The following is a 23,364-nucleotide window of genomic DNA, read 5'->3' as shown; positions in this document are numbered from 1 at the left end:
TATTGAATAGCAAAGCTTTACCTTCTATGTAGAAACCACTACATTTAAGCGTATGCCAATTAATGCACTCATTTTTATAGAAAATTTTATTCAACATACATTTTCCAGCAAAAAGGCAATATACAGGAATAGTTGTCGTACACTGCTGCTACATGGAGGAATTAAACTGGAAAAACTCCAAGATGTGATCTGCAGGTCATCTTCGTACTGCACTTAAACAAGACAAAACTGTTGCAATTGGTTAAAGAAAACAAAATAAAAAATAAAACGGAAAAGTCAGGATCCAAAATAAAACTACACACAATGAATATGAACATCTGAATCAATCTGTACCCAACAAAATTGTTTTTTTTTTTAGTTTTTTTGTTTGTTTTGTTTTTTTTTACTTTACAGGATTTCTTTAAATATACAATTTCATTGTTGTCTTTACAAAGCCAACTATTCACTAGGGAGCATTCCTTCTGCACTTAGAAAAAAAAAAGGTGTCTGTATTGGTTATTGGTGCTGGTTTTATTTTCTACACACTCCACCACCAGTCCTATGCGCCTGCAGCATCCCTGCCAATGCAAATTACAGTGAATGTGGAGCGTATTGGGGGGGCGGGGGGGCCTCACCCTCTGATACAGCAAAACACAGCAGAGTCAGAGGCAGACAGAGGAGTCTGGACAGGCAGAGTGAGGGCAGAGGGCAGGGGAGAGACAGAGGAGGGGAAGAGTGAAAAAAGCTTAAGACCGAGACCGAGGGGGGAGCAACCCAAAGGGGATATGCAAATCATACTACAACCAAAGTTTACATTTTGGAAAAAAATGTAAACCCTTTTGATAATAAGTGCCAACGTGCAAGATGAAGTACAGACAATTTATTTCTTTTTTTTCTCTTTCATTTATTTAAAACAGATGCTGTGGATCTTTATTGTTATTTTTTGTTTGTTTTATTTATTATACAAGATTTGCAGAAAAAAAAAGACTAAACTGAATTCCTCCAACCAAACTAAGTGAGAAAGAATTGTGTAAACATGAAAATTGACTAGTTGCACTAAGGGACCAAGAAAAAAAAATGACAACCACTTCAGGGCAACTAGCAAGCTTCGACCATTCGCAGTGAATTTTGTTTTTGAAGGATCAGTGTCCTTGTTTCCGCAAATGGCAAATCATCTTTCCGTCGCCTCCAACCCCCTCCAACACTATGCAGCAGCCTTCTTGCTGTAACAATTCTTTAAGGAAAAAAAAGGGGAAAAAAGAGAAAACAAAACCAAAATAAGGGGGAAAAAAAATAAACAAATCTACAAGTTCAAACTGTCCTCCCATTTTGCTAAAATCCAATTCATTCTTCGTGACAGTAGGCAGTCGATAGTTAGAGAAGCCAAATTCAACAGCCTCAGAAGGAGGGGGAAAAAGGGGGGTGGGGGGCAGGGAGGGGGGGAGAAAAACAAAACAAAACGCATCAGCGGTAAATCCATTTGCTGAAGACTTCATACATGGTGCCTGTGTACCCATTCAGCAGGTGTTAAAACGTGGTGCACACAAGAGAGGTTTGGTTAAAGTCTTTAGTATGGGTGGAGCTGTGGCGTTAGCGTGGAATCTGCTCAGTTGTGGATCTTGATGGCTTTTTCCAGGTATGTGTAGCGGCCTCTCTTTGGAGCTTTGTTGAAATGGTCTAGTCCTAACCAAGGCCTTGGGTGTGACATGTTTCCTGTAGGAGAGGAGGGGGACACAGCATGGATAAAACAACCACCATCACTTGCAAACTGTCTGTCCAACTACAGATCAACCTCTGTGGCTTGAGTTCGTTATCCTGTTGAAAATACGACGGCACTGAATTTGACGGAGAGAGAGAGAGAGAGAGAGAGCTGAGAGAAAACCATACCTGGCTGCGGCTCGAAGTCTTTCAGGTTGACCTCGTAGTCGTCCTCATTAATGTACTGATGCCGGCCCATCATGACAATCGCAAATTTAAACTGCAGGAAAGAGGGTACCAGTGAACAACAACAACAACAAAAACAACAAACAAAACAATATCGCAAGATTCAAAGATTAAGCAGACTACCTGATCTACCTGCCACACTACACCCTCAGACTCCATCTGGGACAAGGAAAAAAGATTATCCACGTCTAGCTTACCTTCTCGAACTCCTTCTCCTGGATGTCGAGCATGGTCTGAATCCTCCTCATGACATCTCTGAAGGACTCACCCTATAATAGAATGCATCACACACAGGCTCAGATTAATCCAAACATTGAGTATTGTGGGAATTATGGTGAACCTCATGATACAGCGGTTGCATACTGCAATATTGTGATACTGTAAACAAGGCAATATATTGAAATACTACTTCCCGTCACATGTTGCATTGTTAGTTTAGACTAGAAGAGTCAGACCATCTATATAAACACAACACTGCTCTCTACTGGTTGACTGCTTAAACAGCACAAAATGCACCACTGTCTGCCACATATCCTTGCACATAAACTACTGAATACAAATGTATTGTGTTTTTGAGAATCAATACATTATCCCAACAGGTCATATTGTGATACTCAAATGTACCGACATTTTCTTACTCTTGTAGATTGTCTATCAGAGTCTACAGACCCTGCAATGACAATAGGTTTGTGTGTCAATAGGATTCTTAAAGCCAGGCTACATCCATTTTGTTGCGAATTACTAGTGGTAGTGCTTGTAAAAAACACTTGTTAGCCATTCACAGCACCATCTCTGAATGTGCCAGTCTATGTAGTTTAGCTAGTGCAGATGCAACATAACAGAAACGCCATTCACAGTCATCAGCAAATGTCATTATTTGCAGATGTGCCAATACCAGTCAACAAGGCAGATTTTCTTTGATATACTGATGTTAAGACAATATAATTGGGACATCCGCACAAACCCACCTGTCGGATCTTCAGCAAGAAGGGAATACCAAAGGTCCCAAAGACTTCTTTGTGGAAATGTGCAACTGGAATCAGCATCTCGCTCTCTTTGTCCAGGTCCACCTGGTCCAGAGGGATCTCCTACAAACAGACAGGCAGCCAGCCAGACGCCACACATGTTAAATGGTAGCCAGTGACAACAGCTCAACAAAATGGGTCAGCACCCCATGATGGCCCTCACACACACACACACACACACACGCACAAGCACAAATGCAGCACAAAGACACTCTACGAACAAGAGCTCGTTTCAACAATAGCACATAAAAAAGGCCAACAATGGCCCAGCACGCACTCACCTCTATTCTGAACGTCCGGCTGGCCGCTGGAGATAAACATTCTAGCAGTTCGTCCTCTTGGTGAACACCGATAATTTTGTAGCTAACAATTTCTAAGAGCCTGAGAGAGAGAAAGAGAGAGAGAGAGACAGACAGACAAAGAAAGAGAAAGAAAGAGACACACTTGTTCAGGAAATGAAAGTCGAGGGGACTAGAAAAGGTTGCCTTTCTGTGGTGTCTGAGCAAGTCCTTGAGCAAACCCTGTAATAATGAAGCGACTGACAGGTGGGCAGGGCGAGCCTGGCTGTGCAGGGGAGGGGGTGCGTGGGCGGTCGGTACCTACCTCAGCTTCTCCGAGCCTTTATCAGAGAGCTCCACGGCCTTTTTACATTCCTCCAACAGGTCCCTCACGCATCCATGCTTGTCAGGGTATAGTGTTATCTCCTAGGGGAGAAAGAGCAGGCAAGGGATGCAGAGAGGGATGGGGGAGAACAGATGCATCAATTTGCGGTTGTGGAAGGAAAGGTTGTATTTACAGATCTATGCACACCTTCAAAGAAAACATAGGCATAGGTGTCGAGGTGCTGTTTTTACCTCTTCACGAAACTGACTGTTGAGCCATATGGATTTGAAACTCCGCCTGTTCTCGAAGTCTGTGATCTTCATCTTCAGCTGAAGGGAGAGAGCGGAACACACACCCAGTCAGTGAGTGGTAAAAAAACAAACAAACAAACAAACAAAGAAAACTTGGATTCATGCAAACGCTTTGTAGAGAGCAGTCACCCACCTGCTGGTAGTACAGCTTCTTGGGCTGCCGGGGCTTAAAGAACTGCAGCAGGTCTCGGAGAGTGCCTTCATAGTTGTGCCTGAGAGGGTTTCCTGGGCCATCTCTGTACCTGCCAGATACGAGGGCAATTGATCAGTACAGCCAATACGGAGGGCAGAGGGAGGCAGCAGGGTTCCCACTCTGAGTGACATGGCAATCTCCCTGACTTTTAATGAGCTTGAACTTTGCACTGCTTATGCTGGTGATCACCACAGACCTCTGGGGTCTAGGACACCAGTATGCATCTCGTCTGACGTGATGGCATCTCGCCGCGAAGCAAGAGCGTGAGAAATAGGTGGCAAAACTAAAAAAAAAAAGTAGGCCAACAATAACAACCATGAGATATATGGAATGTGTGAAATTATTCAATGATGAATAATACTGCATGGAAAAGATTGCTTTTTGACAGATGCCTTGGTAAATTTAAACTTGTTACACTCCAAAAATCCCTGCTATTCCATGACTTCTCCAAACAATGACCAAATTCCCTGACGTTCCATGTCTGGAACAGACTTAAAATTCCATGACCCGTGGGAACCCTGGAGACAGATGCAGCTCAACAGACTGCACTGGCAGAGAGATATATCAGTAGGCAGACGAATGTGGAGTGAAGAGACAGAAAGATGTACAAAAGGTGGACAATCTACAGACAGAAAGACTGAAAGAGGAGCAAGACGAGTACATAGGAAGGAAGAGGCAGAGAGAGAGAGAGAAAAAAAAAGAAAGAAAGAAAGAAAGAAAGAAAGAAAGAGAGAGAGAGAGATGTGTGACAAACGCACCCCTGGGACTTGAAGAACTGCAGGAGCATGGGGTCAGTGTTTAACCTCTGTGCTACAGTCTTAGCCACCTGCAAAACCAAAAGAAGCCAGTGAGACCACACGCTTGGAAAATATCAACCGTCATATGGGACAAGACAAAACGAACCAGCAAACACAACCTCTCTAAAGGACAATTGACCCCTTCACTCTACCTGGAAGTAGTTCATTCTGTTTGACAGTGTGACGACAAAGCCGGGGTCATTGTGGATGGTTTTGTCGCAGAAGATGACGTCCACGCGGTGATACAGGTCTCTGAAGTAGTCCTTAGCTGTGGGCAGCTCACTGGTGTCATTCTCAGGGTCGTCCCTGCAAAGCCAAAGTGACAGCTGTAAGTGTATGCGTGCCCAGAGGAAGCACTGTCTGACTGGCTCTTGCAACAAGAGAACAGGCCATCCTTACTTCTGGAACACAATAATGTCTCCATCCATCAACTCATCCAGAGCCTTGTCCAAGGAGACGTCATAGTCTTGTATACGTTCTGTTAAATTCGGTTTAACTTCCTGCAATGGAGTCACACAACACGCATGCACATTAGTCACAGTGATCTTCGTTCACACAGGAACAACATTCACTAAATGCAGCCAAACATGGAGACACACTACTCTACTTACACTACTCAAAAGTAGAATAACTTCATCACTTTACTACATTCTTTTACCAAAATACCAAGTAACTTGCATAAGGTAAACCACATATGCATTATCCCAGAAATAAACCCTTGAGGTTTTGGGGGATCCATGGATACGTACCTCATAGAGGATAAGACTAGTTCCCTGCTGGAACCCTGCTCTTTCACACATGACGGGCAGCAAGTCTCCTGTTCACGGGCCAAACAAAAGTTCATATTAGAAAAAATGAGGCTTTGAGGCAGCCGACTGTATGGCAAAGCAGTGCATTCATCTGGGTTAGGGCTGATTGACTTACGTATTTTACAGGATATAGGCGTGTAGATATGTCCGCAATAATTTAAGCTTCTGGTTTTTGGATCGTACATCTTCAAGAACAACATGACATCATCTGAAGGGGAAAAACAGTGACAAACAACTAAGCGCTAAAATATGAGGTGTGTCAAGTCAAATCCGGGGTGTGAACCGATCAGCAAACGTCAGTTAGATGAGTGGAAAGAGGAACAATACACACCGGTGGCATTGCAAAAGAGTAGATCAAATATCAAATTCTAGGGAGTCAATGCAAAGCGTGTACAAGTCGGCACATCTACTTGACCTAAGTGAACAAGCATCTCATGTCCACCACAAGAGTGGAAGGCCTATTCCTTCTAGCACACCACATGATATTGTTTCTCATACATTAGACGTAAAGTAAGCTAAGGGAATCCATGACGATCACGATTGATCATGGACGCAAACCACGGACGGCGCAAAGTTGGACACAAACAACTGTGGCACTTACGGTCTTTGTCGAACTTGGGTAATGTGGCCCCACTGGCAGCCATCTCTGGGTCTACCGTTTCCAGAAATATTGTCCATGGGTTTTCATTGTCACTCAAGTCAATCATCTGCGTGATCAAGTAGCAAGTATTAGCAACCATTTTCTTCCCCTTTAATAAAGGGAAACATACAACACAGAACCGTGAACAGGAAAGGCTTGATTCACCTACTCAGTAAGGGAACTCATGACTGAAGAGGTTTATTTATAAAGATGCTAGAATTCGTCTATGCTTTTTATAGGACACACACAGACAGGGTCAGGTGAACAGGTAGGACGAACAAACGAACGAACAAACGATGCATGCTTTCACCAAACACGACACTAGCGCTAGTCGACACACGGGGGGCTATTTTCAACACCGAGTGAACACAGGGGGGGTGGAGCAGAGGCTGCCGCAGCTGCAGCTGCACTCACAGACTTGTTGCAGTCGGCCTCGTAGTCGAGCATAGCGGGCCTCTTGGTGCCGTTGCTCCGGGCCTGCATGGGCCACAACCTCATCTGGTCCTGTGGGAAGCCCTGCAGCAGATCAATACAACAGACATTCAAGCACAGCGCCGCCAGCACTCTACAGACCTCTACGTCCAGCAGCTCACACAGCGCTACAGACAACGCAGTGCACTCGCTGCACCTAAACACTGCCAAAGAAGAGATTTACTCAGGCATGACACCTACGATGAAGCAATGAATCTAAAAAATATTACATTACATTACATTTGACTGACACTTTTTAACCAAAGCGACTAGCAATAGGACGATTATCTTAAAATGTCGAATTAGACACAGTTACGTTAGAATGACATTTAAATGCATACATACGCGTTATTTTGTGCACCTAATCTATGGCACTAAGACGAGACATTTAGCCGTTATGAGTAGAAGTGCTTACCATGGTCTGTGACAAGTTCTGGACAAACTCGGCCAGCGTGGAGCTCTTGAGCACCTTGAACACTGTGTACTTGACCTTCTCCTCGTCATACATGTCGTTGCCTTGGTGACCGCAGAACTGGTCCTCGGTCACCATCTGAGAAGATCCAAAAAGAAACACAAAGTCAGGAAATCGACGAGATCCAAAATGAGCTCAACCCAGAAGCCCCTGGCGCTGAGCTGAGCCAAGGGCAGGGATAAAGTCACTGACCTACTGCTTTAGATGTTCTTTTGTTCTTCAGGGCAAAAAAAAAAGAAAAAAAAATCTCCCCAGCTCTGCTTATCTAACCCACAGCCTTGCAAAGCAGCAGGGGCACAACTAGAGAGACACTCGCCACTGGGCCAGAGACAAGGTCACCGTGACCTTCGGAGCTCAAATTCCCCCAGTCTTCCTTTTACTGTTTATAATTCTACACATGTGCAAGCGTTCATTTATCCCAATAAGCTCACAGCACAAAGAGAACCATGACTCATACACATCGACAGCATTAATAACTCAGCTGGCTCGGCTGGCATTTCCATAGCCCCAGTAAGTAAGCTTTAGGGGATCATTTCTGATTAACATCAGGTGCCCACAAATCTTTTGCAACCAAACAGCCACAAACGCATTGGTCATCCAGCACGGCTTAAAAAAAAAAAAACCCTGAACGACAGAGTCAATTATGAAAAACAAACAAACAAACAAACAAACAAACAAACAAACAAACAAACGAGCGAACGGTCGTTAGCATGTGTGCTTCCCCAGTCCACTGACCTGCACTTGCATGTAGAGGTGGGCCTCCTGTCTCTCTTTCCTCTTCTGGGCCTCCACCCGCTTCTCCTCCTGCAGACGCTCCACCAGCTGCTGAGGGATGTCCACGTCATTGACCGGCAGCAGCACCTCACCTGGGACACACACACAGCCAAAGAGTCAAAAGGGCGTACACACACACGCACGTACACACACAGCTTATTCTCCAAAGAATAAAATATCACTCATACACAGAGCACAACACACCAGCATGGCATCAGCCATCTTTCATAGACAGACTTAATCATATCCCACTAGCTTTCTCTCACACACAAAGAGCACAAGACACCAACTTGGTACCAGCTATCTTTCACAAACATACAGAGCAAGGGGACTACACAAGACACTGTATGTTTACCCTCCAGAAAACATTCCAGCCTTGCACTCACTCCCTCACTCACACGCATGCACAGATCTGCTCAGACTACACAAAACACCCATCTGTTTACTCTTCCAAAAAATATATACACAGCAGTACATCACTCAAACATAACATGGAGGGCAACCAGCAACACAGTCAGATTTCTCCTTTCCATTTATGTGCCATGATTACATTCTACCCTTTGCGATTACGTTTCACACATGCCCATCCCAGTCTGACTGTGCACCAGTGTGGACGCTCAAGACATTGCTGTAAAAAATAAAAAATAAAAATAAAGCTTAATGCTCAGTCACGTTCCCTGAATAAACAATGGATTGATTGCACTGTCTTGCAACGACACACAATACCAGGGAAGTCTGAAGGTCAACATGACTAGTTTTCAAAATTCAATGTGACTGTATTGTTAAATGCCCTTACCCGACAGTGTTCATTAACAATCTCACATGCTACACTCAGGCAGCTCGCATCTACTTGACACTGTTTCAAGAGTCCCTTGGAAAACCATGGAAATCATACAAAACCGCAGAAGCAGCCTTACTGTTTCTTACACTCACAGTCTCAGGAGCTCAACAGTAGCCACACACACACACACACACACACACACAGGATGAGGCAAAATTGCTCGTTTTACAAAGAACTCCGAAGACAACTTCTACCAGATATGATGTAATGCTGCCAGCCTAGCACTGTTCGGGTTCAGAAGCAATGACACATTAACACAAGCACGGAGTGCATTACAGAGAGAAGCCCAAATACACTCCAGAAAATCTGACTAACCTATTTGCGATGACTCAGCTGGGAGTAATGGCAAACTAAAATATCATTTGTGTCACGAGAATCTCGGGCCTCTGCACCGCTGCTAGAATGTGTCAAGGGCGAGTGAGCGTGAGAAGAGCACAAGACAGCGCGAGAGTGAAAGAGAAAGAGAGACAGTGAAAGAGAAAGAGAGTGTTGAGCGTGTGAAAGAGAGAGAGAGAGATGTGTGAGAGTGTGAGTGTGAGAGACAGAGAGAGAGTGAGTGTGTGAAAGACTGAGTGTGTGAAAGAGAGCAAGTGTGTGAGGTCCACTCACTGAGCTTGGACTCCCGGATGTACACCAGCATGTAGGCGTTGGTGCAGTGGCGGACGGACAGGTCGTCGTCGTGGCCTCCGTAGTTGTGCTCGATGGCCTCCTCCTTGGTGCACCGCGACACCACGTCGTCGTCGAACTTGCACCACTGAGGAGGGACACACGAAGGTGGGGTTCAAACGTCCCAAGAGGCGTCAGTTCAGATTCTTATCACGTTTTGCTTTAAGATGCCAATAAACAATGCAACAGATAATGCACGCAAGACAAAGTGCCTTCTGTTAGTCGTCAACACCAGTGCAGTAGCCATGTTATCTAAGCACCAATAATTTTTGTTAGAAACATCGGATTTAGATTTAGATCTAAATCAGGTAGTGGGCTACATATTCTCCAACCAGAGGTTCACAACCATCAGTTCGGTTGCTACTGCATCGCAGTTTATTTGACCAAAATCCAGTGACAGAAACCCAAACAAATTGGAGCCTCAAATCTATAATTGGCCCAATCTCTATCATTGCTTAATGGTAAATAACAGAAGAACTAGCATAATTCAATTAAGTCAGTTGTGACAGCTGCTGCAGAGAAGCTGCATCCTCTAAATTAGAATAAGACAGTTAGATGGCAGGTGGAAGCCATTACCAAAAAAACCAACTTGTCACTTGTTTATCACAGTCTGTTCCTAATCATATCATTTTTAAAACACAAGGACTATTAGAAGTCATCTCTTGTGGTTGTGTTTGAGAACAGCGACAAAATTCATCAGTGTCATTGTTAATATTTCATGGAGACATACAGATATTGTGCAAATCTGTGACTGACTTCTTAATGAGGTCTCCCACTGTAAATGGTAATTGATCTAATAACAAACACGAATACCGTAATTTCCCAACTATTAGCCGCGACTTTACAGCTGAAGACATTTTGCAAAATCAATGTATAAGTTAATACACTGGGTTTAGTTAATATGGTATTGATATGGTCTTGTTTCTTTTAACTAGCATAAAACACTGTCCTGCGGCTTATACACAAGACGGCTAATACACAGGAAATTACTGTACAGGTTCTTTAAAATAGCATTAGCTCATGGCACAGTCTCAAAACTCTTCCACACATCCACAGTCCCCAACAGAATCAATGCACAGCACACCCATCCACCCCCAGTGAAAGTAAGTAAAGCTCCTCACTATTGGCTCGGTGACACTCACTTTGCCGTCTCCTTTTGGGTTGAGATAGACGACGTAGTGGCCGCCGTGGTTGTCGCCGCTGTGCACGAGCACGGCGTGCAGGATGTAGTTGGCCGGGTCCTTGGCGTCCGTCTTCTGGAGGAACTCGTCCAGTGGTAGCTGCTCGGGGAACTCAAACCTGCAGGCAGACACGTAAACAAGGAGTCAGAGCCATCGAGCGTCGCTTATCTTTAGCGGTGTGCAACACACAGGATTCAGATCCTCTTTTTCTCTGTGAGGAGGGAAAGGTGAACCAGCATCAGACGCTTTGTATTAGTTCCTCGTTCCTCGTGACACAACAATTAAATCACAAAGACATTTCAAAATTCAGCCTGTGGTATGACCTGTTCACCAGTTTTAGTCGAAGGATTGGAATGCATAGACCATACTGGCAAATAAAATAACTTAATCAATTAAATGTTGGGCTAAATGTAAGTTTTGAGCACATCACAAAATGACTAAAGGGCTGGAGAAAATGAATGTTGCATTGCAATACTTAACATAACAAAGAGTGCACTGATACCGAAATAATCTTTTGTTTTTCTTTTAACACTGCATGCCAGCATAATGAATTTCAACAACCAACTCACAGTCATCACAACAACACTGGGACACGTGTAAACCTGACATCTCATTGTTTTGTGATGCTAGCCTAGTACAATCAATCGCCTTGGACACAAGTAATTCCACAAGTCAAAGATATAATTCATGATTCACGTTTTAAACGCATCTCACCCCAACTGTGTGATCACCACGTCAGAAATATCACAGCTATGATTTCTTAAAGCAGCTTTTTAACAGGTCTAAAGGGGAAAGTTCAGATCGGAGTGCTTATATCTGTGCATAATATAATAATAGATAAAAATGAGACACAAGACCTAGAATTGTTTAAAATCATCAAATGGTCATCATTTGCATTGTCATCTAGTCAAATCGAGAGACCAGCAAAGACAGACCTCTACAGTGTAGAATCCAATTTAGAAGCAAAGCTAGAAGTAAAGCACAGCCACATTTCACTTCCTCCAAGACTGATATAGGCAGGTGCGCCCTTAAAATCGTGCACTACAACCACTAGGTAAGTACAAACAAAAAATGAAGAAATTGAGCTCAAATAACCACAAAAATCCACCCTGGAACATGTTAAGGGCCTTTGAAGTGAAAGCGGAGAAGCTGGGTCTGCAGACAAAGATGTCAGAACTAGGAGAGCAGATAAGAGTTGTGCAACGCATGCCGGCGCCGTGGAAGCACAAGAGGCAACTTCACCGGTCACGGCACAGCAACTCAGGAGAATGCAGCACTTTCTGCTACTCTGAAGGCCGGCAGCAAGGACTTGGACATCTATAGGGAGGAACACTATGGGCCAGAGATGGGGAAAGGTCCCCTTTGGCCATGGGAAAACGTGTGCCCTTTTCAGCCAAATTTCTCGCATTAAAATGAGTCAGCGGATTTTGCAACCACATGGCAACAAACACAGGTATACAGTGGCTATTCAAAGTTATGTAAAACATGATGTGCAATAATCTGACACTTGGAATAACCCAGGCTACTTTGGACAGTCTATAGACTTTGAATAAACAAAACAACAATTCCGGCTGCAAAATCCCAACAATGACAATGGTCCCAAATTAAAGGATGTTTCAGAATGCCACAAATGGAGGCATGATCAGCTACCGACAAGGAGAGGCAGAGAGAGCATGATATCACTTCTAGGCTGCCAGAGACCAGTTTTGGAGTCACATCGTTTCATATTATGATGCATCATTTCACAAAATGGTTTGTCTTGTCATTCTATCATCAAGTTACTCAATAGGCTACCCATATAGTCTTAAAGCATTAGGCTTTTGTCATTTTAATCAGCTACAGACGAGTGGCAGACAGAGCATGATGTCACTTATAGGGTATGAGAGTGTTTTCACGTCGTTGCAATTTTCATATGATGCAATCAACCTATTTTTTAAGCTGGCCTACCTGTGGACATGTAACTGGGCTAAAGGTTTTCTACAGGAATAGCATGTTTGTGTGGCTACTTGTACAGTGCCCGTACAAACACACCACTAGCTCCTCAGTCTTCAGGGCATTTTCTACTGAACCTGCCTGTAGGTCCGCCATAGGGGTACTGCTGGTTCCCTTCAATCAGCCCGCCAGGTAAAGTAGGTCACCAAGCAGTCCTGGTTCACGGCCTACACTACTGAACAATCCACATTCACTGGAATTTACTGGCAAGGGCTGTTCTGTACCAGGAAGCCGGAGCCCTGAACACACTGTGCAGAGCACGGAAAGCATGCAGGGGAGGGTGGAGAGTGAGGAGTGACGAGCCGAGGCTCCTTGCGTCTTGATGCAAAAAGCCTGTGGGGCCGCAGCGGGGAGTGAAGGAAACCGGTCTTCAGCTGATCCATGCCCATCCCTGAGTCATTCTCTCTCTCTCTCTCTCTGACTTGCTCGTTCTCTTTGAGGCAGGTATTTATAAAGCACTGCGCCTGCGGTGAAAGCAGCAGCACCAACTCTCTGCTGCTCTTCAGTACAGTTACATGATCTAAATGGGCTCTGGGCACTTGTAGAAACCGCATCAGAATGGCCACTGGCGCTCGGTAAGAGAGGATGGTCAGACGCACACAACTTCTGATGGTGACAGTCAGACTTACAACAGTGGACACATCTAAAGTACTGAGCACTGGTACGGAGTGTGAGTGGTGGTGATGGTGATGGCTACCTGTCGTTGATCTTGATGTTTTGGTCGGTCTGTGGGTCGTACATGAACCTCATCAGTTGCAAGTGCAGAATTGGGGGAAAGGTCAGGAACTTCACGCCTTTTTCGGCCTCCTGAAAAACGAGGAGGGGGGAGAACAAATTTACTGAGAGAGGTAAAAAAGGATGGCGAGTGAAAATACATGGACATGGTGATAAGGCCAGTAGCTGGGCTGTGGGGAAAAAAATCAAGTCTGAACAAATTTCAACTGTCACACTCGAACTTACAACATGGTCTAATGCGCATAAAATAGTGACACATTAATGGGTTATTTATAGTTCCAATATCAGTTAAACAGTGACAGCCCTAGTTGAGGTGGTTCATATTCGTGTGTGTGTGTGTGTGTGTGTGTGTGTGTGTGTGTGTGTGTGTGTGTGTGTGTGTGTTGCCCACCTGGAGTCCATGCTCTCCGGCATCATACTTGTTATCTCCGTCCAGCTGCTCAACAGCCACGTAGTCTTTGAATGACTCAAAAACTGCGGGGCAGAGGAAAGGCCATGTCAGTCATAAGCCATAGGCACCCACAAAAGAGCTAGTCCCTCCCTGCGTCCCTCCCTGCGTCCCTCCAAACAACCCAGCACCTCATCCCAAACAACCCCCAGCCAACTCCCATACTACCCGAGTGGGGTTTTTCCTCTCTTCGGCTAGCCCAATCTACTGCCAGAAGAAGTAGTACTTTGCAGCGAGGCTTGAGTCATCGACTTTAAGATCAATGAAAATCAGGCCGGGGCGACTTGACAAGACACTCACCGCTAGATTTTTTGAGTGTCAGCAAAAGCAGCAGCAGCAGCGGAGCATTTGCTTTCACAGCAAACCGCACTAAAAGACCATGAACAATACTCACTGTTCTTTTTTCCTTTTATGCTGAGCTGAATGTCGTAGTAGTCCTCTATCCGCTCGGACCGGTAATCGACGTGCTTACACTGGATGTAGGACTGAAAGAGGAGAGAGGAGAGGAGAGGAGAGGACGTTGGAGAATATCGGCAGTGTAGAGGAAGAAACTGCAGATGCGGTGTTGTTAACTCTTGAGTGCTGATGCGGAGCTGGGCCACTTACCACCATCTTTCCTCTGAAGAGCTTTGGGATGGTGCCCTCCACACAAGTGCCTTTCATTTTGTTCTCGACGTTGTCCAGCAGCTAGACGAGACACAACCGCCAAGGTCAAAACAATGCAGAGTATTCAATGCGCTCAGTAGCCACCCTGTTTAGACATTCGATGACCCTTGAGATAGTGAAATATTTGTGAAATAAATCTCAAACAGTCTCAAAATGACTTACCACTCTGCACAACTCCTGCACATCATGCTGCATGAAACTGTCGAGGGTCTCCCACCTATGAAAAACCGGGAAGATGCTCAGAAAGGATGCCAAAGAGACCATAGCTACAGTCTAACACTCTAAAGCGCCATGAGACATGTGCAATGTTTTGGCGCTCTATAAGTGAAATTAAATTGAAAATTGAAATTATAATGCTAGCAACAACACCAAAGCAGGCATGACCAGAGAGTCCAAGTGACTGATTAACAAACGTAAAATCTGTATGTGTAAAGTATAAAACCACACACACACACACACACACACACACACACGTACAGTTCACCTCCTCTTCACAAGCACACTTACCCAAAAGACTTGGTCAGCTTCTTTGTCCCTACTGGCTTGTCACTGTGTTGAAGTTCATAGAAAACCCTTTGCAGGGCAAGCGGGACACTTTTGGAGGAGTCATCGCCTTCGGTCGGCATCATGTACACAGCCTGAAAGGAGAGGGGAGAGGGGTGGAGGGAAGGGGGTAAAGATGGGCACCTTCAGAAACTGCCAGACACAAGTTGAGGACCGAAGTCCAGGACTCTATGTGAAATCACATGTATAACATTTAACTTATTAAGAGAGCTAGGGACTGGTAAATAATTATTCTTTTCAAATACGATCCAATGTACACAGACCTATAAACTGTGAAGAGTTTAGTTTAATCATCTCAAAGCCCTTCTTCAGTTAAAGAGCATGCTAGCCTTAGTGGATCATGCTACGCTTTGCTTATCCCCCATGGGGAGGACCTGTAGGAAGCCAAAGAAGTGTACTACTCCCAGTAGGGATGCGATTGCCTCTGCTGGGTAATCTGATGTGCAGGTGCAGAGCACCAGACACCCGGGTCACATTTGAGAGAGCGCTGCCTGTAACCTCACCCTCCGCAGCTGGTTGGTGAAGAAAAGCGTCTGCAGCAGGCTGTTCATGTAACACGTGGCTCCCTGGTTCTTGAGCCCCACGTAGCCAGTGTGCTTCTTTGAGTCCCACCTGCGGGGGAGAGAACAGCATATAGTCAAGGAGCCCTTTTTTTTTTTTACTTCACTATTTGGAAGATTTTAGACAAGAGCGCTGAGAAAACGCCAGCGGTGTGGAAGGAATACTTACGCCACCCCGTGTGGAGCATCTGCCTGCACAAAGACTTCAAAGGTGACTTTGTCATCCTCTACAAATCCCCTCTCTGGATCAGTCACGTCCTAGAAACGTACAAGAATGGGAAAACAAGTATGATACACTGTACCGAGCAGAGAGTCGAAATCCAAATGTCAACTGCTGTTCACTTTAACAGTACAAACATACAGACGACACACCAACGCCACCCAAGACAGAAATAACTGCAAGATGCTTCATTCATTATTTGTACTTCAATGCAGCACTTACACTCCAAGACATGAAGTTGGAGAAGCCCCAGTCGTTCTCCTTGTGGAAGAACAGGTGGCTAATGCGGCGACTAAAAGACTTCTCGTCGTCTTTATAGTTGATGATCTTCAGCATTGCCTGAGCATGACACGACCATGACCTTCAAATTCAAAACAATCAATCATAGTTAGTCAGACATTTCTATCTTGATTTACTTGCTTACCAGTATCACTGACTAAAGAATAAAGATCCATAATTTAAGAACTTATAAAACATTACACAAACTACAATGATTACCAATGCCAACAAACCATCACTTTAAAGGTACTACTGGTCCAAGTCAAGACCCTACTTTCTGAAAAAGCATCTTCTAATCCAGTGGTTTTTAAACTGGGAGTCGGAACGTCAAGAATGTCTGAATTACAGAACAATTTCTAAAAGAAACATGGATATTCAGAACACCTAGAAGTAGGCTTACCATTCAAAGTGTTACCATAATGTTCCTCTGAAAGTGAATGCACCGTTTACGCACAATCAAAATCTCTATCTGCCTTCTCACGGTGAGGAGACGCTGCGCGTGAGTTTACCAGTGACAGAACACTATGCAGCCGTCTTCTGCCACAGGGGCACCAGTTATACACTGGATGAGTAGTTATCCATAGGAAAACAATCAGATTGGCAAAGGCTGCCAATGACATTAATTCCTTTGGTGTTGACATAGCCTAGCTCTGACAGAAGACATTTTCTGTCTACGCCACCAATGCCCATCTCGTAACACTTTCCAAAGTCAAACTATTTTTGCCAGTTGGAGAGGAGGGGGTTGCGAGAATTTAGCAGATCGCCAGACAAAAAAAGTTTAAGAACCACTGTTCTAATCGACCAAAACCAGAAGCTTGCACTCACGTGGAATCAGACTCTGCATTGCACTGCAGGAAGAAGCCCACACTTTTCTGGTGAGGCCTGTCTGGGTAGAAGCGTGGCATCACCATGATCTTCCAGGGCAGATTCCTCACAAAGCAGGAGGGGCTGAGGACCGACTCGCTCAGCCGGCTGAAGCGCTCCACCACAAAACGGAAGGTGGCCTCCGAACGCCAACTGGTATCTAACATCAAAAAACATAACAAGGTTCAAACGGTGGAAGGATTGACATTACCCACCGAATACCAAATAAAGCACCTCAAGGCCATAAAATGTTAAGTGATTTAACGGCTGCCCACAAAGTGGCATGATAGCGCCTCACCATCCTCCATGTCTTCCTCTGTGTTGTTATGCCCGTCTGCCATGGCCATGTTCCCGTTGATGACAGGGTTCTGGGGGATTCTAGGGGGATCATCTGTGTCCCCAGCTAACAGAGGCCAAAACAGAAAAAGAGGGGGGGGGGGGGGGGGGGCAGGAGAGAGAGAGAGAGAAAAGATAGGGAGGGAGGGAGAGTATCACAAAAACAAAATATTAGACTGACATGAACATGAACCTGACATTCTCTGCATTTCATGGCTGGGACATGCACAGATGCCCCATCGGAACTTGATGTCTTGATGTGAACAAACCACTACATATATAATTGTTTAATTACACAAACAGAAAAAAATAACCTCAGTGTCTCAGCAACCCACCGTTAAGGAGGCTCACTATTAAATTCAACTAAGTCTGATATAGATAGAAGTCAATTTAAGGATGAACACAAAGGAACTATCATTTACAAGGATCCAGCAAAGCTACAGGAAAAGTACTCTGATATGTTTTGCAATTTGACCCCATTTTGTCTAGTGGATTAAACTGGCTATGGCAGGTGCCAATGATCTAGTGTGCTCATCTCCCTTTACTAAACACCAACAAGATTCACAATTGCATGGCATACTTGTAGGGCCTAGCCATTTAAAAATATGTTTTGTCTACATAAGCCTCGTTAAGACCCACCCACAATAGAATAATACAGAGTGTTTTCATAATCTACCCACACATGTAAACAGCATTATTGGTCAATCAGGTTCTCATACAGTATTACTATAACAGTTTGTGTTGTAAAAGGGTACAATTGGTCTAATCTATGTTTTGTTTATATGCTGACAGATAAACAATATTTCCTACATTGAAAATAAGGACCATCAGATTAACACCATTGTAATGTCGTGTTGGTAAATAAGCTATTCAATGTATATTAGTGCATTGATGTCAATAAATGAAATTTAATATCACAACATGAAAATCCAAGAGGCCTAAGGATGGCGAGTTATGTTCATAAAGATCTACATTATCTGCAGGCTGGGCTGTTATATCGCACTAGGCCTGAAAACTGACCAGTTGAAAGAATAACATATTAAGTTAAAACTACTTAACGTTACGCCCCCGTGTATGACTGGTATTGAAAGTAATTGTGCATTTCACGGAGAATAAAAACGAACGATTTAACCACAATTTACCGCTAATGCGACCGGCTGTGAAAGGTTGATAATAAAAAAAATAACGTTATCATTAAATATGGCGAAGTTTCATGGATCGAGCGAGCAAATCCCCGCGCTGTGTCGATGTCTGCACATGCAGGCCTTGCCGCAGCCTCCTAAGCTCCGCTCAGTATTTTCGCATCACCATAATGGAGCTACCTAAGCCAACAACAAACTAGGGCATCAGAAATAAACAGGCCTCCTGCCCATAGAAAAGACAAACTGGCGTTCGGTTAAACATATAACGTTAATACTGCTACTGTCAAATAAAGACCACCAATCGCCTGCATTCGTTTTCCAGGATATTTAGTGGGGTAACCAATTCGTTTAGTTAGACATCAGGCTAACTGACTTAAAACCGCAAAATGTGAAGGTAGCTAACGTTAGCTAGCGGGCTAGCAAACGAACACAGTCGCTTACTGGTTAAACGAAAGTGACATTACTGTTTTTAAAACATCGGCATAGCTCATAACCGAGTCATCACTGCAATGTAGTTAAAACTGTCAAGGCTTCATGGCAAAGTAAACAAATACATACGCAAGCAGGCCTGGCACAAAATTGATCATTGCAAAATAACGTCCTCCATCTTGGAATAAAACTGCCATACACTCCCCCTTGCTGCAACTTTTGGATAGAACTGTGGCCCTCCAAATTAAGCTAACAGAACGCTAACTGAAATAGCCTTACTGGCATTGGATTAAATATATGTCCGTTAATTCAACTGCATTAATTTCTACGACCGAAATTGCATCGTTATTATTTGTCGGACTATTCTAGATATTAGTAGGACTTTGTATAACGTTTCCAGTCGAAGCTAGTTACGTTAACGTAACTGGCCATCTTATATTAACATTATGCAAAATTACAAGAGCAATGTTGACGTTAATTTTAACTGTTACTTCTCTAGATTTGGGCATTAACCGCAGTCGCACTCTCAATTCAAAACTGAAAACATTGAGAATAGTAACATTAGTCTGAAAATAAATGAATGAAAATGGAAGCATAGACGAACCCACAGTCTGCGACACTCGGAAAGGCGACGGCAGTGCTTCACGTTGAAAACATTACCATTAGCTTACATCGCTAGCTGATAACGTTCAGGCTAGTTTGCGTTTAGTGGTGCGGTTAGTAACGTCATTTGATATCGACTTGGGCTAACCTTAGCCATCGTTAATCCAGAGTGATGGGTTGCTAACGTCCAGTGTCTATACAAACAACGATGTGAAGTTATCTGGACAATTACCAAGCCCTTATCAATAGTAAATAAAAGAGATTGTATGAAATGTTAACGTTATAACTTGTGTTGCTTACATTGATTCAGCTAACGTTAACGTTGTGTCAGCGAACGCTAGCGTTACCAAGCTAAATAGCTACACAACTCTACATATTAGTTGAATAACTTACTGTGAATCAGTTTACTTAGAATGGCCAAATTGTCCATCTAAATCGTTTCTGTCGCGTCCCCACATCAATTAAATATTCGACATACTTAAACGGCTCAGTAACTGGCCTGGCCTATGTGCTAGCCTAGTTATCTGCGCCACGTTTATTGCAGTGAATTCCCTGAGGTTAACGTTAGCTAAAACACCAGTTTGCTAAAGCAATGTTCAAGTTGGCTAATAAATAATTCGCCATAGGTATCTGCAACATCACCACCTTTTAATCTATTAGGTAACGTGTGTGAGTTGGACAGAGATGATGGAACACGGAGTTCATCATCTGTCACCAAAAACACTAGCTAGATCATTTAGCCCGCTAACGTCATGAGCTACTGCAGCTAGATGACTGACCAGTTCACTAGCTAACTAGCCAGTGGTTGCTAGCATGCCGTTAGCCCATCGATAATTGTTTAGAGTTGGCTAGTAATCTAGCTAGCTAAGCAAAACGAGGTCAAAACATCCACACTGATGTTAGCCATGAGGGGAGCAACATCACTTCAACATGTATTTCATTGTCGCCTTGAAGTTAACTATGTGCATTGCTTATACCTAGTTAGGGGTTTAAAAAAGAAACCTTTACGCTGCAAAAATATTTAAGCTGCATGAGGCCTTGTCCTACCTTCCATCTCCATATCCTCGGGTTCGCTAAGCTGTTGCTCGCCGGCTTTCTGCTGCTGTTGCTGAGTGTGATGATGGTGGTTCATGTTGGCAACTGTTGTGATGTTGTGATGTTTGTTGTCTTTGTTCCCCTCGACCTTGTCTGGTGTCGGTTCCGTGGAGAAAGGGGTCCGGGGAAGTTGATGGGGTGTTTGAGGATGCGGAGGAGGGGTAAACAGGTCGAGCCTAGGCGGCTGGGCCTGTTCTACAACGACCTCGGCCTTTTCTGCAGTCAGCGCCGGGGACTGAGGGAAGGAGGTCGGTGGGGGAGCAGGCAGAGAAACGCGGACGTATTTGCTCGCTATTCGCCCAATCTCGGCGCTTTGATGGGGATACTAACGCTAACTGGGATGGATAATTGGGCTCCTGTGCAGGGAGGCCCGATGAATTAAATCCGGCTTTGCCCCTATGATATGGGGCAGAACACGAAGTGAGTGAAATTGAACTCACACCACAACCTGCCGCCGGAGAAAACAAATACCCTGTTTATAGCTAGCTGATGCTAAGTAGCTAAGCTAGCGAGAGTGACAAAGGATAGAAAATACAACCAATAATATATCGAAACAATTCTAAATAGAACTTTTCCTGCAATATGTCCAGTCCGTCTGCTCCTCCGATTGTCCCTCTTCTGGGGGAGAGCGTAGAAAAAAGCTATCCATTCAAACCAGATTCTAATTTGAAATCGCACTAATTTAGAAGTTCAAGCAGGCAAGCATACGTTTTGTCTCGATGTTACCTCCAGTAGAACTATTAGCGAATCGAATAGCTAAATTCATTAAGCAGTCGCATTTCATATGTGTATTCTAAGTAGAATATTTTGCCCGGTCACGGCCAGAGCCTTTCTCACCCGCTCCCGTGGTTTGTGATGTTCAGTTGAGGTAAAACTCAAAATGGCGGTCGCGCTCCTCTCTGAAATGTCACATCCGCATGGAGATCTAAACACTCGGCGGACACAAGTAGTCCCACATATTAGGCTGGCTACGGTGGCACTGCATTGGAACGGTCTGTCAACCAATTAAAGCAAGTTTAATTTTTAATCGACCCTTGAGTGTCACACATGTAACAACTAAGACGGAAAGTTGTAAGCCACACTTTGAATGTGGACTGACTTTACATAATGAATTCTATTGGTAAGATGCATGCACCTCTGTGCATCCTGTTTAGGCCTAGCCTACTGAATGTAATCTATTGATTTCTCATTTTAATCCTGACACGGAGCTCATGTCATATGTTATCCAGTATCTATTCTAGCTAGCTATTCTGTAAAGAAATGTCACCATGGTTTGTGTGGAGCAAGAACCTGAGTTTCTCTTATAGCCTAAATTGACAGGTGAGCCTAGCTGTTATTATGCATTGCCAACATCCACTGTAAAGTTGGTTCAATAGCAAGCAAGCTATTTGAGGTTGCTCTTCCACAGCTGGAACGATTCGGCTATTTATAGTTGCATCATTTTTTGTCACAATGAATTTTAAGAAATGGGCATAGTGTCAGACTTTTCACATCATGACACTATATTGGTAAATGGCCTACAAATACCACTTGAATAAATGTAGCCTAATGTCCATAGGTTGCTCAAATAATGTAGGGAACGTGTACAGACTACATCAATCACTATTCACTTAAGAACAGCTTACTGAATAGGCCTACAAAGGGCCACATGTACATTTCATGGAAAAGCAGGTAAACAAATACTGCCCTCTGCTGTCAGATAAACTACATAGTTTGAACAACATGATTGTAGCCTATAGAGGTTTTATGTTACAATTTAACCAATGCATAAGAAACACTCTTTGAAACACTATTACTTGTTTGATGAAGGATGCTTTTGGAACATTGAGGAAAAAAGTTATAAATATCAACAAATCTATCTTGAATATCCCTCCCAAATCTAAATGTTCTTTCATGAGGATGTTTTGAACTTATACAGGCCAATGGAAAATGACACAGCAAAGTGCCTTTGGTTCAGTATCAAGTGTCTAAATATTTGTTCATAGTCTTAGACCCATGTTTGGTTGGATTCCATCTCAAGCTGTCATTGAGTGGCTAAAATAGCCTATCTTTAAAATGCAGGCTAAAATGTTTTCACACGAGGGTCTGGGTAGGCCTGTATGAAGATCTAAACTCTAAAGGATTAGAATGAGTTGCAGTAGGCTACCGTTTGGTCTAAGGCTGGTCTGCTGGTGACTTGTGGTTTCTGAGAAGGAAATAGATGGTTGATAGGGGTTATGGTTATCCAAAATTACCCACAGTATGAACACTGCTTTAGTTAAAAAATAGTTTCAAGGCAATACCTCCGCACTCTCTCCAGGTCTATGAACACAACGTAAACTCATGAGATCACAAGCACCATCATGGAGCATGATTGTGACGTCAGATAGGGTATTTTCGCACAAGTCTTCAAACATAAAATCCAACCCAACTTTTAGCCTATCAGTCAGAGATCAGAGGGATTTCCAAATAGTGTGTTGTGAACACACAATTATTGAAACCAAATTCCAAAGGTATGAGTTTAATGGAATTTAAATTAAATTTCACTGCTGGTTACGCCCCTTAGTGTAAGTGAAGGAAAGGTTCCCAGACTGATTCTCCATCTCGATTGGTGTTAGCCAGGCTATAATTGTGACATGCTGACATGCATATTCAAACATAAATACTCCGATATGAGATGGAACAGGCTGGAGCATAATGGGGTGCCTGCAGCAAAATATCATCACTACTATAGGCCTATAACAGT

At 43.8% G+C, this 23,364-nt stretch overlaps 1 protein-coding gene across 10 annotated transcripts; it reads right to left on the bottom strand.

Moving 5' to 3' along the window:
* Positions 1 to 68: 68 nt before the first annotated feature.
* usp7 (ubiquitin specific peptidase 7 (herpes virus-associated)) lies at positions 69 to 21,523 on the bottom strand. Of its 10 annotated transcripts, none has more exons than XM_062532627.1 (31): positions 20,592 to 21,523; positions 17,333 to 17,437; positions 16,996 to 17,194; positions 16,114 to 16,252; positions 15,841 to 15,929; positions 15,615 to 15,723; positions 15,055 to 15,185; positions 14,710 to 14,764; positions 14,488 to 14,568; positions 14,276 to 14,366; positions 13,825 to 13,907; positions 13,396 to 13,505; positions 10,647 to 10,824; positions 9,469 to 9,613; positions 7,980 to 8,110; positions 7,188 to 7,322; positions 6,716 to 6,817; positions 6,263 to 6,410; positions 5,777 to 5,869; positions 5,602 to 5,669; positions 5,252 to 5,352; positions 5,005 to 5,158; positions 4,814 to 4,881; positions 3,996 to 4,104; positions 3,803 to 3,880; positions 3,552 to 3,652; positions 3,230 to 3,329; positions 2,892 to 3,011; positions 2,121 to 2,192; positions 1,867 to 1,957; positions 69 to 1,692 (listed from the first exon to the last, which is right to left on the bottom strand). In XM_062532627.1, exons 1-31 carry the CDS (start codon positions 20,674 to 20,676, stop codon positions 1,586 to 1,588), a joined length of 3,378 nt encoding a protein of 1,125 aa, XP_062388611.1. In that variant the 5' UTR covers positions 20,677 to 21,523; the 3' UTR covers positions 69 to 1,585. The 10 variants fall into 10 exon arrangements, with proteins under 10 accessions (XP_062388611.1, XP_062388613.1, XP_062388612.1 ...); XM_062532629.1 differs by having other exon boundaries at positions 3,996 to 4,098; XM_062532628.1 differs by having other exon boundaries at positions 5,777 to 5,866.
* Between the last annotated feature and the right edge of the window lie 1,841 nt (positions 21,524 to 23,364).

This window comes from Sardina pilchardus, chromosome 3, assembly GCF_963854185.1.
Source record: "Sardina pilchardus chromosome 3, fSarPil1.1, whole genome shotgun sequence".
Lineage (NCBI taxonomy): Eukaryota > Metazoa > Chordata > Actinopteri > Clupeiformes > Clupeidae > Sardina > Sardina pilchardus.
Note: the sequence above shows the minus strand (reverse complement) of the source record. Positions and strands in the feature narration are given on the sequence as shown.